Source organism: Oncorhynchus clarkii, chromosome 22 (genome assembly GCF_045791955.1).
Source record: "Oncorhynchus clarkii lewisi isolate Uvic-CL-2024 chromosome 22, UVic_Ocla_1.0, whole genome shotgun sequence".
In the NCBI taxonomy this organism is placed as follows: domain Eukaryota; kingdom Metazoa; phylum Chordata; class Actinopteri; order Salmoniformes; family Salmonidae; genus Oncorhynchus; species Oncorhynchus clarkii.
In genome coordinates, this window is record NC_092168.1 from 18259617 (window position 1) to 18275886 (window position 16270).

The window sequence follows — 16270 nt, forward strand, 5'->3', positions numbered from 1 at the left end:
GAACCCCTCCTCCCAGCTGCCCACTGCACTGAAGATAGGAAACACTGTCACCACTGATAAATCCACCATAATTGAGAATTTCAATAAGCATTTTTCTACAGCTGGCCATGCTTTCCACCTGGCTACTCCTACCCCGGTCAACAGCACTGCACCCCCCACAACAACTCGCCCAAGCCTTCCCCATTTCTCCTTCTCCCAAATCTGCTCAGCTGATGTTTTGAATGAGCTGCGAAATCTGGACCCCTACAAATCAGCCGGGCTAGACAATCTGGACCCTTTCTTTCTAAAATTATCTGCCAAAATTGTTGCCACCCCTATTACTAGCCTGTTCAACTTCTCTTTCGTGTCGTCTGAGATTCCAAAAGATTGGAAAGCAGCTGCGGTCATCCCCCTCTTCAAAGGGGGTGACACTCTTGACCCAAACTGCTACAGACCTATATCTATCCTACCATGCCTTTCTAAGGTCTTCGAAAGCCAAGTCAACAAACAGATTACCGACCATTTCGAATCTCACCATACCTTCTCTGCTATGCAATCTGGTTTCAGAGCTAGTCATGGGTGCACCTCAGCCACGCTCAAGGTCCTAAATGATATCTTAACCGCCATCGATAAGAAACATTAGACTCTGTCAATCACCACATCCTCATCGGCAGACTCGACAGCCTTGGTTTCTCAAATGATTGCCTCGCCTGGTTCACCAACTACTTCTCTGATAGAGTTCAGTGTGTCAAATCGGAGGGTCTGCTGTCCGGACCTCTGGCAGTCTCTATGGGGGTGCCACAGGGTTCAATTCTTGGACCGACTCTCTTCTCTGTATACATCAATGAGGTCGCTCTTGCTGCTGGTGAGTCTCTGATCCACCTCTACGCAGACGACACCATTCTGTATACTTCTGGCCCTTCTTTGGACACTGTGTTAACAACCCTCCAGGCAAGCTTCAATGCCATACAACTCTCCTTCCGTGGCCTCCAATTGCTCTTAAATACAAGTAAAACTAAATGCATGCTTTTCAACCGATCGCTACCTGTACCTACCCGCCTGTCCAACATTACTACTTTGGACGGCTCCGACTTAGAATACGTGGACAACTACAAATACTTAGGTGTCTGGTTAGACTGTAAACTCTCCTTCCAGACCCATATCAAACATCTCCAATCCAAAGTTAAATCTAGAATTGGCTTCCTATTTCGCAACAAAGCATCCTTCACTCATGCTGCCAAACATACCCTTGTAAAACTGACCATCCTACCAATCCTCGACTTTGGCGATGTCATTTACAAAATAGCCTCCAATACCCTACTCAACAAATTGGATGCAGTCTATCACAGTGCAATCCGTTTTGTCACCAAAGCCCCATATACTACCCACCATTGCGACCTGTACGCTCTCGTTGGCTGGCCCTCGCTTCATACTCGTCGCCAAACCCACTGGCTCCATGTCATCTACAAGAGCCTGCTAGGTAAAGTCCCCCCTTATCTCAGCTCGCTGGTCACCATTGCATCTCCCATCTGTAGCACACGCTCCAGCAGGTATATCTCTCTAGTCACCCCCAAAACCAATTCTTTCTTTGGCGCCTCTCCTTCCAGTTCTCTGCTGCCAATGACTGGAACGAACTACAAAAATCTCTGAAACTGGAAACACTTATATCCCTCACTAGCTTTAAGCACCAACTGTCAGAGCAGCTCACAGATTACTGCACCTGTACATAGCCCACCTATAATTTATCCCAAACAACTACCTCTTTCCCTACTGTATTTAATGTATTTATTTATTTTGCTCCTTTGCACCCCCATTATTTTATTTCTACTTTGCACATTCTCCCATTTCAAATCTACCATTCCAGTGTTTTACTTGCTATATTGTATCTACTTTGCCACCATGGCCTTTTTGCCTTTACCTCCCTTATCTCACCTCATTTGCTCACATTGTATATACAGTGCCTTGCGAAAGTATTCGGCCCCCTTGAACTTTGCGACCTTTTGCCACATTTCAGGCTTCAAACATAAAGATATAAAACTGTATTTTTTTGTGAAGAATCAACAACAAGTGGGACACAATCATGAAGTGGAACAACATGTATTGGATATTTCAAACTTTTTTAACAAATCAAAAACTGAAAAATTGGGCGTGCAAAATTATTCAGCCCCTTTACTTTCAGTGCAGCAAACTCTCTCCAGAAGTTCAGTGAGGATCTCTGAATGATCCAATGTTGACCTAAATGACTAATGATACAATCCACCTGTGTGTAATCAAGTCTCCGTATAAATGCACCTGCACTGTGATAGTCTCAGAGGTCCGTTAAAAGCGCAGAGAGCATCATGAAGAACAAGGAACACACCAGGCAGGTCCGAGATACTGTTGTGAAGAAGTTTAAAGCCGGATTTGGATACAAAAATATTTCCCAAGCTTTAAACATCCCAAGGAGCACTGTGCAAGCGATAATAGTGAAATGGAAGGAGTATCAGACCACTGCAAATCTACCAAGACCTGGCCGTCCCTCTAAACTTTCAGCTCATACAAGGAGAAGACTGATCAGAGATGCAGCCAAGAGGCCCATGATCACTCTGGATGAACTGCAGAGATCTACAGCTGAGGTGGGAGACTCTGTCCATAGGACAACAATCGTATATTGCACAAATCTGGCCTTTATGGAAGAGTGGCAAGAAGAAAGCCATTTCTTAAAGATATCCATAAAAAGTGTCATTTAAAGTTTGCCACAAGCCACCTGGGAGACACACCAAACATGTGGAAGAAGGTGCTCTGGTCAGATGAAACCAAAATTGAACTTTTTGGCAACAATGCAAAACGTTATGTTTGGCGTAAAAGCAACACAGCTCATCACCCTGAACACACCATCCCCACTGTCAAACATGGTGGTGGCAGCATCATGGTTTGGGCCTGCTTTTCTTCAGCAGGGAAAGGGAAGATGGTTACAATTGATGGGAAGATGGATGGAGCCAAATACAGGACCATTCTGGAAGAAAACCTGATGGAGTCTGCAAAAGACCTGAGACTGGCACGGAGATTTGTCTTCCAACAAGACAATGATCCAAAACATAAAGCAAAATCTACAATGGAATGGTTCAAAAATAAACATATCCAGGTGTTAGAATGGCCAAGTCAAAGTCCAGACCTGAATCCAATCGAGAATCTGTGGAAAGAACTGAAAACTGCTGTTCACAAATGCTCTCCATCCAACCTCACTGAGCTCGAGCTGTTTTGCAGCGAGGAATGGGAAAAAAATTCAGCCTCTCGATGTGCAAAACTGATAGAGACATACCCCAAGCGACTTACAGCTGTAATCGCAGCAAAAGGTGGCGCTACAAAGTATTAACTTAAGGGGGCTGAATAATTTTGCACGCCCAATTTTTCAGTTTTTGATTTGTTAAAAAAGTTTGAGATATCCAATAAATGTCGTTCCACTTCATGATTGTGTCCCACTTGTTGTTGATTCTTCACAAAAAATACAGTTTTATATCTTTATGTTTGAAGCCTGAAATGTGGCAAAAGGTCGCAAAGTTCAAGGGGGCCGAATACTTTCGCAAGGCACTGTAGACCTGTTTATACTGTATTATTGACTGTATGTTTGTTTTACTCCATGTGTAACTCTGTGTCGTTGTATGTGTCGAACTGCTTTGCTTTATCTTGGCCAGGTCGCAATTGTAAATGAGAACTTGTTCTCAACTTGCCTACCTGGTTAAATAAAGGTGAAATAAAAAATTAATAAAAAATTAATACTGTAAAACACATTTTGCTGTGAAATTACAGAAAGGTCTTACTTACAGTGTGCTATAACACAAATGTACCGTATTTTACTGTGGATTCTACAATAGTCTACTGTATTCAGTTTATACAGTCTCATACTATCAGTAATACAGTAAGTTACTGATAAAATTACAAAAACTGCTAACAGTGCAGCAGTGCGTGTGGCTGGTTTGTTTGTATGGTTACTCGGCATGTTAGAAGCGCTAACAGCAGGAGGTAAACATTTACTCTGGTAGATACACTGCTGCCCCGGTAAGGGATGGTGGTTCGGAAACTTGTGTAGCTGTGGTATGCTAAGCACATAGTTTGGGCCTAAGTATTAAAGGTCAAAGTAATCTTGTGCAAAGTGTGTGTGTGTGCGTGTATTTAAGTACATGCATATGAGTGTGTTTATGTGTCTGTCATAGTGTACAGTAATGGGCAGAGCAGGATGTTTACATGTACATATGTGGGTGTGTATGTTTGTGTGTCTGGTGTCTGTAACATTCTACTGTAGGGGGCAGGACAGTGCATGGTACATGGTGTGTGTGTATTTAGTTCATATGTGTATAAGTACTGTAAGTGTGAGAAAAGGACTGTGTGTGTGTGTATTGTATGTGCCCTATAGGGTCTGTGTGTGTGTATGAGAGAGGAAATATCCCAGCCCTGCTCTCTTGATTGTTCTCTCTCTCTCTCTCTCTCTCTCTCTCTCTCTCTCTCTCTCTCTCTCTCTCTCTCTCTCTCTCTCTCTCTCTCTCTCTCTCTCTCTCTCTCTCTCTCTCTCTCTCTCTCTCTCTCTCTCGCCGGGCTTAGCCCATCCCTTTGGGAGTCCTGACCCATTACAAAGGACCCGGGTGAGGAAATAGCCCTAGCCCCATTCCCTCCCTCCCTCCTAAAGAGCATTCCTCAAGCCATGAGTCAGATAGGAACCAGCCCCTCAATGCTCCTCATCATCTCTTCCATGTGGACCAACACCCAACTCCCATTGCTTGCTAACGGTTATCCTATATCCATCCTCTCCCCCCATTTCTTTATTTTCTTGCGTATTCTCGCATTTTCTTTCACTTTCTCCCCTTCTTTCTTTGCTAGTCACTATTTTCTTTCATCTCCCTGGTTTTGGACCTCCGTCTCTGTGACCTTTTCTAATCCATCCTTCCCTTGTCTTCTCTACTGCCTCCTAGCCTCCTCTACTGCCTCCTAGCCCATCATATCTCAATGTATCTCCTCTACTCGGGCCTCTCCTCTCTACCCACAACTCTATCCCACATCTTCATCCCTTCTTAACCCTCTCCTTCGTTCCCCTTCTTTCTTTAATTCTCCCCTGTTTACACTGCAGAGCTCTAACTTCCTAACAAGGCAAAAGCCTGACCGGGCCCTTCTGAGCTGGCCACCTTCACACCCAATATGGAAGTCCTCCCCTCGCTGTCTTTCACTCTTCCCCAGGGGAGTATGCTTACTCAGGGATCACGTGCTGGGCACAGAGCTGGTCAGTGTATCTGCACCGTGTGATGAGGTGGGAGGAGCATAGATTGGTGGTATTCCAGAGAAATCAAATCAAATCAAATTCAAATCAAATAACATTTTATTTGTCACATACACATGGTTAGCAGATGTTAATGCGAGTGTAGCGAAATGCTTGTGCTTCTAGTTCCGACAATGCAGTAATAACCAACAAGTAATCTAACTAACAATTCCAAAACTACTGTCTTATACACAGTGTAAGGGGATAAAGAATATGTACATAAGGATATATGAATGAGTGATGGTACAGAGCAGCATAGGCAAGATACAGTAGATGATATCGAGTACAGTATATACATATGAGATGAGTATGTAAACAAAGTGGCATAGTTAAAGTGGCTAGTGATACATGTATTACATAAGGATGCAGTCGATGATATAGAGTACAGTATATACGTATGCATATGAGATGAATAATGTAGGGTAAGTAACATTATATAAGGTAGCGTTGTTTAAAGTGGCTAGTGATATATTTACATCATTTCCTATCAATTCCCATTATTAAAGTGGCTGGAGTGAGTCAGTGTCATTGTCAGTGTGTTGTCAGCAGCCACTCAATGTTAGTGGTGGCTGTTTAACAGTCTGATGGCCTTGAGGTAGAAGCTGTTTTTCAGTCTCTCGGTCCCAGCTTTGATGCACCTGTACTGACCTCGCCTTCTGGATGATAGCGGGGTGAACAGGCAGTGGCTCGGGTGGTTGATGTCCTTGATGATCTTTATGGCCTTCCTGTAACATCGGGTGGTGTAGGTGTCCTGGAGGGCAGGTAGTTTGCCCCCGGTGATGCGTTGTGCAGACCTCACTACCCTCTGGAGAGCCTTACGGTTGAGGGCGGAGCAGTTGCCGTACCAGGCGGTGATACAGCCCGACAGGATGCTCTCGATTGTGCATCTGTAGAAGTTTGTGAGTGCTTTTGGTGACAAGCCAAATTTCTTCAGCCTCCTGAGGTTGAAGAGGCGCTGCTGCGCCTTCTTCACGATGCTGTCTGTGTGAGTGGACCAATTCAGTTTGTCTGTGATGTGTATGCCGAGGAACTTAAAACTTGCTACCCTCTCCACTACTGTTCCATCGATGTGGATCGGGGGGTGTTCCCTCTGCTGTTTCCTGAAGTCCACAATCATCTCCTTAGTTTTGTTGACGTTGAGTGTGAGGTTATTTTCCTGACACCACACTCCGAGGGCCCTCACCTCCTCCCTGTAGGCCGTCTCGTCGTTGTTGGTAATCAAGCCTACCACTGTTGTGTCGTCCGCAAACTTGATGATTGAGTTGGAGGCGTGCGTGGCCACGCAGTCGTGGGTGAACAGGGAGTACAGGAGAGGGCTCAGAACGCACCCTTGTGGGGCCCCAGTGTTGAGGATCAGCGGGGAGGAGATGTTGTTGCCTACCCTCACCACCTGGGGGCGGCCCGTCAGGAAGTCCAGTACCCAGTTGCACAGGGCGGGGTCGAGACCCAGGGTCTCGAGCTTGATGACGAGCTTGGAGGGTACTATGGTGTTGAATGCCGAGCTGTAGTCGATGAACAGCATTCTCACATAGGTATTCCTCTTGTCCAGATGGGTTAGGGCAGTGTGCAGTGTGGTTGAGATTGCATCGTCTGTGGACCTATTTGGGCGGTAAGCAAATTGGAGTGGGTCTAGGGTGTCAGGTAGGGTGGAGGTGATATGGTCCTTGACTAGTCTCTCAAAGCACTTCATGATGACGGATGTGAGTGCTACGAGGCGGTAGTCGTTTAGCTCAGTTACCTTAGCTTTCTTGGGAACAGGAACAATGGTGGCCCTCTTAAAGCATGTGGGAACAGCAGACTGGTATAGGGATTGATTGAATATGTCCGTAAACACACCGGCCAGCTGGTCTGCGCATGCTCTGAGGGCGCGGCTGGGGATGCCGTCTGGGCCTGCAGCCTTGCGAGGGTTAACACGTTTAAATGTTTTACTCACCTCGGCTGCAGTGAAGGAGAGACCGCATGTTTTCGTTGCAGGCCGTGTCAGTGGCACTGTATTGTCCTCAAAGCGGGCAAAAAAGTTATTTAGTCTGCCTGGGAGCAAGACATCCTGGTCCGTGACTGGGCTGGATTTCTTCCTGTAGTCCGTGATTGACTGTAGACCCTGCCACATGCCTCTTGTGTCTGAGCCGTTGAATTGAGATTCTACTTTGTCTCTGTACTGACGCTTAGCTTGTTTGATAGCCTTGCGGAGGGAATAGCTGCACTGTTTGTATTCGGTCATGTTACCAGACACCTTGCCCTGATTAAAAGCAGTGGTTCGCGCTTTCAGTTCCACACGAATGCTGCCATCAATCCACGGTTTCTGGTTAGGGAATGTTTTAATCGTTGCTATGGGAACGACAGCTTCAACGCACGTTCTAATGAACTCGCACACCGAATCAGCGTATTCGTCAATATTGTTATCTGACGCAATACAAAACATGTCCCAGTCCACGTGATGGAAGCAGTCTTGGAGTGTGGAGTCAGCTTGGTCGGACCAGCGTTGGACAGACCTCAGCGTGGGAGCCTCTTGTTTTAGTTTCTGTCTGTAGGCAGGGATCAACAAAATGGAGTCGTGGTCAGCTTTTCCGAAAGGGGGGCGGGGCAGGGCCTTATATGCGTCGCGGAAGTTAGAGTAACAATGATCCAAGGTCTTTCCACCCCTGGTTGTATGTTGTATGTTAGGGAGTGGTGCACGGTGTGCCCGTCTCCGGAGTCTGACCAGAAGACCGCCTCGTTTCCCTCTTTTTCTGAGTCGTTTTTTTGGGTCGCTGCATGGAATCCACTCCGTTGTCCTAAGGCAGAACACAGGATCCGCGTCGCATATTCTTGGTCGTACTGATGGTGAGTTGACGCTGATCTTATATTCAGTAGTTCTTCTCGACTGTATGTAATGAAACCTAAGATGACCTGGGGTACTAATGTAAGAAATAACACGTAAAAAAACAAAAAACTGCATAGTTTCCTAGGAACGCGAAGCGAGGCGGCCATCTCTGTCGGCGCCGGAAGTTGAACCATCTAGGGTAGTGTTTTCTCTTTTTGGTAGTACATGAGTTGAGCTCTTGCTCAATCTCTTGTGTGCTATACTTCAGCAATAAGGCACAAGAGGCCGCGCTATATCAAGAATATAGTCACATGTAAATGGAGTTGTTCTTACCAACGCGTAAAGGTGAATTACTTTTAGTATTTAAACAGTGCCGTGCTCTTTGACTGGATAAAATAAGTCCATTGTGCTGGACCCTGGGAACCAGCGTCTCCTCTGGGTTGGAGCATCATGGTGTTGGTTTTCACTCTGCCACACTCCTCCCAATAAGGCCTTTAATTAAAGACTCAAAGTGGCTCTCAAATGTTACCCCCTCGTGTGCAAATGTAGCCTGACGTGCCTAAATATAAACACAATTCTATGAACTAATTAGATGGTTGGGCTATTTATATTCATTCAGATTTACTTAAAAATGATCTCGTAGTATTTTTTGTGAAGTAAGATAAAGTGAATGCCCCAGTCCTGAGCACTGATGGTAACTGTAATCCTGTGAGTCATATGTTGTACACACATGACCCACTGGTATGGTATAATATGGTCTAAAATTAGTATGGTTAGTGTAATTTGGAGTGTGGTGCATCTCTTTCCAGCTTGGATGATTCTCCCCCTGTGGTTAGAACCAAACCCAGACAAGCATCTCAGCTCTCAGACCCCCAGGCCCTGCACATACTTCAAATTAGACTAGCTATACTCATTTCTCTAGGCCCTGCACAACTCTCTCCAGGCCCTGCACATTTACCATAATCCAACTCCAAGGTTAGCACAGGAGGACACATGCTAACAAAAACATCCCGTGAAGCCCCCCTCCCTCCCCTCTGCTTCTAAATCGATAGGAACCCCATTTCACACAATGAGGGGAGGGGCCGTCTTTAATCTTCAAATCAATGACTTAAAGGAATAGTTCGGGATTTTGGCAATGAGTCCCTTTATCTAGTTCCCCAGAGTCAGATGAACTAGTGGATACCATTTTGAAAGAAGTTAGTATGAAGGAAGTTAGTGCTAGTTTCGCGAGCCAATGCCAACAAGGGTTAGCGGAATGACTGGAAGTGTGCATGCTAGCTGTTCCATCAGACTCCCAGTCATTGCGCTAACTCTAGTGAGCAACTTCCTTCAAACGACACGCAGAAACATACAAATGGTATCCACAAATTCATTTGACTTTGGGGAAGTAGGAAAAGGGTCTCATTGCCAACATTCTGAACTACCCCTGTAAGGGCTAACCATAGTAAATATTATACTCACATGTAAAAATGTGGCTTGCGGCGAGATTCAGGAAGAATCACATGTTACATAAGGTGTGGTGTGGTTCCATAGAAAGCATAGACTTTTCATACTTGAGTTGGAAAGCGTCCGCTTGAGCCCACTGAACGGCCTTTTGATTTTCAAACCTTTGAGGGGATCATCTGTGGCTGACAATTTATGACCTGCTGGGCCAGGTGCTTTCCCCTGTTGACCCCCCCCCCATTTGTAAAAATAGCAGTGAATCACAGAGAGGGAAGGAGGGAGGGAATGAGGGAGAGAAAGAGAGGCTAGCAGGCCACTGTTGTGAGATCCCGAATGGTCCAAATCGACTTTCATTTGCACTTGTACTTGCATGCCTATTTTCACTACCTCTTCCAATTCCTTTTGAACTCTTAAACTCATAGTCATACGTTGGATTTACCCCCCAAAATAACCCTTCCAGTCTTTCTGCTCTTGGGGGTTCTCTCTTATATCAACCACTCAAAGCTGAGTATGGTGGAATGATGTGCAGACCCAAGACACCCAAGACCCCATCCACAGTGTATGACCCATGTCTCTGATACAAGGCCAAAAGCCCAAGAGCACCAAACCTCAGACCCAAGTACTGGGCAGCATCAGTCTTTAACAGCCAATAATATTTGAGTAAACATGTTGAGGAACTTGGACGAGGACCTAGCATTCCAATACTCTCTTTTAATTTACTCAATGTCACGTTTCATTACGCTCAGCAATGTTTACATTTAATTTCTCAGAAATGTATGTTTGAATTTCTAGGAAATGTAAACTAACTGTAAACTTCTGTTTTTTTCCTGTCTCCTAGTGTGCCGGCTGACTTGCCACAAGAAATGTGAAATAAAGGTAAGAGCAACAGCTTTTCTCATCTTCCAGGCAATGCACACATAGACATTTCAACACTCTTGTGTTGCATCAACACAATAGGAAGGCAGTCTTGTTAGACAGCTACGGCTTTTAGATGTACTGTAGGTTGTCATAAACTGTCATTCCGACTTATGCCATCACATCCCATCTCTATTTCAAGTGCACGACAGCCTTATGTAGGCATTGTGACAGAACATTCCAAGTGTAACTGTACAAAGACTATTATCCTCTGTTGGCGCTTAGTGCTCTGGTGAGCTCTACTCTCTCTCTCCACCAAAGCCAAGCAGAGCTTATTAGAAGGAAATGTTATGTTGATGAGGCGGATGGAGCCTCGCCTGGAACAGTGTTCCTGCACTCCGAACATCGGAGGAATCTGAAAACAACTCCAAGCTGTCCCAGCATGTGTTTGATTTGGCTGAACCCTTGCATGTTCAAGATCACCCCTTTCTAAAAATGAAGCCCTCGCTGCATTGTCTACTGACTCGTTACATGATGGACTTTTTTGTTGTTGAAGCAGGGGCACATAGAAGAAGATCGGACTGAGTGGAGGAAAGAGAAAGAGGAAGGCAGGCAGGGAGGGAGGGCTGGGTGTGGAGACTTTAGACTTATAGCACCCACCCTCCCCAATGCGCACACACACACACATGCACGCACGCACACACGCACAAACACACCCAGACCATACACCCGCCCTTCATCTGGCAGCCATTACTGAAATGGTCCGAAGCTGCCAGCTCTACCCACCACCCTACTCCAGCTCGGACTGACAGGAAATACCAGGGGTGCAAAGCGGCTTGGCAAGGGGGGCAAAGGGTGCCAATGGTTTACCAGTCAGTCTCATAGGAGTGGTGAAGACAAATTAGCACAAGCTGAAGCGCAATGCATCTGGTGGATGATTGTCAATGTTAAAAATAAAAAAAACTGTTTGTCTGAAGTCGAAACAGAAAATTCACGAGCACCACAATGCCTACTCCACACATGCTCTACCAATGTTGTCTAGCATACAGTTTTGACCAACTCAGATAAATGATTAAATACGTAAGTAAATAAATAGCCGCCCATTGTTTTGAGGGAAAGTTCTGAAGCAGTGAGTAATGACCAGCCCATGTGACCTCTTATCTTCACGGTCTGATGGATCTTAAAATGACAACAAACTGTATTTCAATCAACACTCCCTGCAACAAATACACACACGTCCTGTTTTCACATTCATGACCCCACCACTAATCTGACGTTAATAATAAGATTGAAACCAATATGATGAGTTGGGGGGGGGCATACTGTATAAAGCCTGAAATAACAAAAGATGAAATAGTGTTCTCTCTTGTTGGTGTTGTTGTTGGAGTTCTTTGCTAGGAAGAAATGTGTTTGGGAATTCTGTGAAGCCGAGGTTGATTTGTGAAGACGCAGATGCTCTTTCTTCATTAAATTGTGATGCGAGTACGATTCAAAATACTCCCAATCAGCAAACATGGAAAAAAATAGACAAACCTCCCTTTTCTCTAATCATATAAATGTTCCCTCTGCAATTATCATTGGCAGCTTGCAATTCACTTTTAGCCTTGACATGAACATGTTTTAATGTAATGAATGATAGTTGATAAAGGCTAGCTTGATCGCTATCAGCGGTCAATCAAGCTAGCATGGCCTGATGACCTGAGTTAATTATTAATCATTTCCAACCAAAGAAGCAAGGTTAAGATGGTCCCATTGCCCCCCCATGCTCCGTTTTGATTCATATGTGATCTTGTACTTTTGGAATCCAAGTGGTGGTAATAAATCACTAATGCAGAGACAGTTTCCACACTGACTTGCTACAGGGCTAAATCTCCACATCCATATTGAGATTAGACTTACACGTACTCCCTGCATAACCTCCGCTACTAAAAACAAATGGTCAGACTGAGTGTAACAACAGTATGTTTCGGTGACTGTGTATGTGTTTTCTGTTTCTGAGAGAGAGAGAGAGAGAGAGAGAGAGAGAGAGAGAGAGAGAGAGAGAGAGAGAGAGAGAGAGAGAGAGAGAGAGAGAGAGAGAGAGAGAGAGAGAGAGAGAGAGAGAGAGAGAGAGAGAGAGAGAGAGAGAGAGAGAGAGAGAGAGAGAGAGACATTTAAAGGGTGCGAGTGAGTATGTCGGAAGCATTTGGAGACAGGGAAAGGGAGAGAGTGGAAAGATGAATAGAGGCAGCAGAAACAGCAGATGGAGATTTGTGGGATGAGGACTTGTGGGAGAGGATTGTCATTCCACTGTTACCCATGGGAAACAGAGCTTTATCCAAACCAACGTGAGGTGTCACTTCGATGTTTGTGTATATATTGCTGTCTGGTGCCAAGGAGATGGAGAAGCGAAGTTATATCTGTGTACAGGTGCTGTTTGCTCTGTGCTGTCATGTCATCGACTAGCAAAATACCAGTGACAAATGAACCTTTCCACTACCCTTTACGCCACACCTCCATGTTTTCCTTATTAACACTATTCTGGAGGTCTTCGGGCCACAGAAAGGAAGGGCCAGTCTCCCGTCACAGAAAGGAAGAGCCAGTCTGTGTGGGACTCTCCCACTCCACCGCTGTGAGAACAGTTCAGGAAGGTAAAACCTAGGGCCTCTACATAGCTCTTAATCAGACATAATACAGCCTGTCCCTTCCCACAGGCTGTAGATGGAGTGGCAATGTGGAGTACCGACGGTGTCTGCTATGAAATCAATGGTACCTTTTGAGCTGTGGTGGAGTGATCAACAAAAGTCTCTATGCTAGGGTTCATGGGTGGAGGGGCCTTCATTGGTTGGTGGGGTTTGATGGCAGACTAGATTGGTGTACTACCAGCTTTAGAGTGTCTATTTTGGTCGCTATCTATCTTGCTTATTTCATCTTTATATTTCAGCTTGATCTGTGTCAACTCCGCAACACAGATTCTAGTTGTCGGAGGTGACACCATCGGTAATTGTATCTACTGTAATAAATATAGCTGCTCAGTAACGGTTCAGTGGTACTGCCTTGGAGGGGGGCTAGTCTGTGGGTTGGACCTGATGTTCATTCCAAAGGCGAGCAAAATGAAGTGTACGTCTCCAGTGCATCATAAATATAGGTTTATGGAGTTAAGAGGGAAAGCACAATTATTCATTAGGCTCTTCCCCCCCCGAAGTGAGTCATTATTGGGAAGGCTGTGGCGAGAGTGTGTATCCAACGAACAATTATCGACTCGCCAAAACGTTTCTACAAGGTCATAATAACGTTATCACACAACCAAATGGGAAGCAGATGAAAACATTTTGTGGGAAGTTTTCTTTTTTTCGCTGGGTGGGGTTGAGGGTATTACTCCGTCCATACCCAGACAGGAGGTTCATAAAAAGCATTAGGCGGCCATTGGCGGGAGCCAGAAATGTTAGAGGGAACCGCTATCGGACATGCCAGAGAAATGTGTGTAGATTAGAAACTCAAAGGGTCTTAAATCCAGCCATAGTCGTCAGACTTAATTACTGTTTGTGGAATCAGTCACTGCCTGGCTAAATCCTTCCTCTTTAAATGTTTCAATTGTCAGTTTGATTTTACAAGATGGGCCATGTGCAAGAAAAGAGGACTTTAAAAAGCCTGAGAAAAAATCTAAATGGAGTGTGTGTAGTAGCAGTCTGCATACTGTGCATAAGCCATGGCAAAATAATTGTTCTTTGAACAAACATTCATGATTCAAGTCTGATTCTGCCACTCCATTTTTTCCTTCGCCAAACATGTTGTCAGTTGATTATAGTCCTTGCCAAAATGCTCTGGCAATTAAATTACTTGTTGCATTATTTGAAGTTGAGCCAATTTCCAGAGAACATTGTGGACCTTCATAGGAGTTAGTCTGGATTGAAAGGAGTACCAACCAGGCCAGAGATACAGCTACTGGCATAAAGTGTGTTTTTGGAAGGAAATTAGTAGGCGGGACTGAGAAAGCAGAGTGCGAGAACACAAATACACACTAACTGATCACCCCTCCTACATTTTAGCAGACGCTCTTATCCATAGCGACTTACAGGAGCAATTAGGGTTAAGTGCCTTGCTCAAGGGCACATCGCCAGATTATTGTCTTTGGGATTTGAACGAGCAACCTTTCAGTTACTGGCCCAACGCTCTTAACTGCTAGGCTACCTGCTAGGCTAGGTTACCAACCTACCTCCTATCTACTTAACCCCTACCTATTATTTCTTTATTTCTTTCTTCCTTCCACAGTGATGAAGTATGTTTTCATTTTCTCCTGCCTCCCATACAAATTCCCTCACCATCCATCTCTGTATTTTTAACCTCAGAAAAGAAAAGAAAAGCATGTTTTTGTTTGGACTGGACAGCCATTTTGGGCACTTTTGGAAGGCTGTTTTTGCTACTCCTCGCTCCGTTTCCCTTGGCCAGATAGGTCCCGGCCCGAGAGCTAGTTTAATTATATTACCCGCTGATAATGAGAGAGTTATGGCCATGTTGTTTATTGTTTTTGCCACTGGACGAGCTGCAGTTCAGGCGTCTTGTTTAGCTAAATGTAGTGGTAGCTTGGATGACTGTGGTGTTAGCCGAATGCTCCCACCATGTATCAAGCTTTTTGTGTTGTTATAGTCAATAACACTCCCCTCCTCTTGCTACTGGAACTACCATTGGCCAACTTCAGCATTCATTGTTCAGTTGTGGACACGGGGCACAGAAGACAGTGCTTTGCCAGAATACGCAATAGCCAGTCTTTAGCCCCCAAAACATATCAATTTGAGTCATCTTGTGTGCAATCCTTGGAGTCTAGATCTAGGTGTAGTCTCATGATGACATGGAACCTTTGTCATGGCTAGGTGTGGCCCAGAGTTGAACATACAGTACATCACTGACTGAAACCCAGTTGGTTTGGCCCAAACATTTGCAGTTGCCATGTGCTACCCACATGCTTTTTCCATTGTGAGTCAAAGGGGAGAGAGAAAAAACATGAAGACTTTCGTTTCTGAATCTTTTCCAATTTCATGATTCAGATCTGTATTTATAATAGCATGATGGTTCTATTCAGAATTTTTCTCTGTTTTGGTGGTAATTTAATTTAAAAAACAACACTAATTGGCATAAGAACAATGACTGTCCGTTATTTTCTCTTTATTTACTGTCTCTACCTTTTTGACAAATCCAGGCACCTGTATATACACGTAAGCTCAGAGACACGTCTTTGATATGGTGGTTTGGTTGCTTTAGCTGGCCCAGCGTTCTACTCACCTGAAGGGAACAGAAGTCTGATTTATATGTCTGTGTCTAGCTGTCTCAACTTCACTGCCAGCGAACTTCCTCTGCTGACAAAGCTTGGTACATGTATAAATCTAGATAGCTCCTGTGTTTTCAGTTGATATATCGAAAAATGTTGAGTAAGAAAACACCCCAAATTAGTAGGAGCTCCTTCAAGTGAATCAGTGCAGTGTATATTTTAGCAGGGTGAGGCTGAGGGTGTCCTAAAATATATACTGTACATACGTACTGTACATTTAGATTCAGGCCCCACCAGTATTTAGTTGGAGTTTCTCATCCTCTCTGAGGTAAGTTTTTGGAACACAACCCCAGAAGAGTCTGTCTTGTCCTTCCTTAATCTCTTGTTCCGTCTTGCTTGCTCTTACTTACCTCCTGTAACGGCAGCTGTCAAGATCATTTGGCATGTGCTCGCTCCTCTCCTGTTCCAATGACTTACCTCAGATACGATACTTTGCCATTGGAGGCTGATTTATCGCGCAGAGGGTAATTGGAAAGCTGTGTCGTTGTTGCAGAGGACGAGGGAAGCTTTTTCATTATCTTAGATTTTGGCTAGAGTAAGAGTTTGGCATGGAAGAAGAATGGGCATGAGGGATGTATCTTTTCTGCTTAGAATGGCA

At 44.7% G+C, this 16270-nt stretch overlaps 1 protein-coding gene across 4 annotated transcripts in view; it reads left to right on the forward strand.

The window, feature by feature from the left end:
* LOC139380518 (tensin 1b) overlaps positions 1-16270 on the forward strand; it is a 291929-nt gene that overhangs the window by 133064 nt on the left and 142595 nt on the right. For all 4 annotated transcript variants that reach the window (XM_071123243.1, XM_071123242.1, XM_071123244.1 and 1 more), the window contains exon 3: positions 10351-10388. In XM_071123243.1, coding sequence (XP_070979344.1) covers positions 10351-10388 — 38 coding nt within the window. The remainder of the gene's footprint in view (positions 1-10350; positions 10389-16270) is intronic.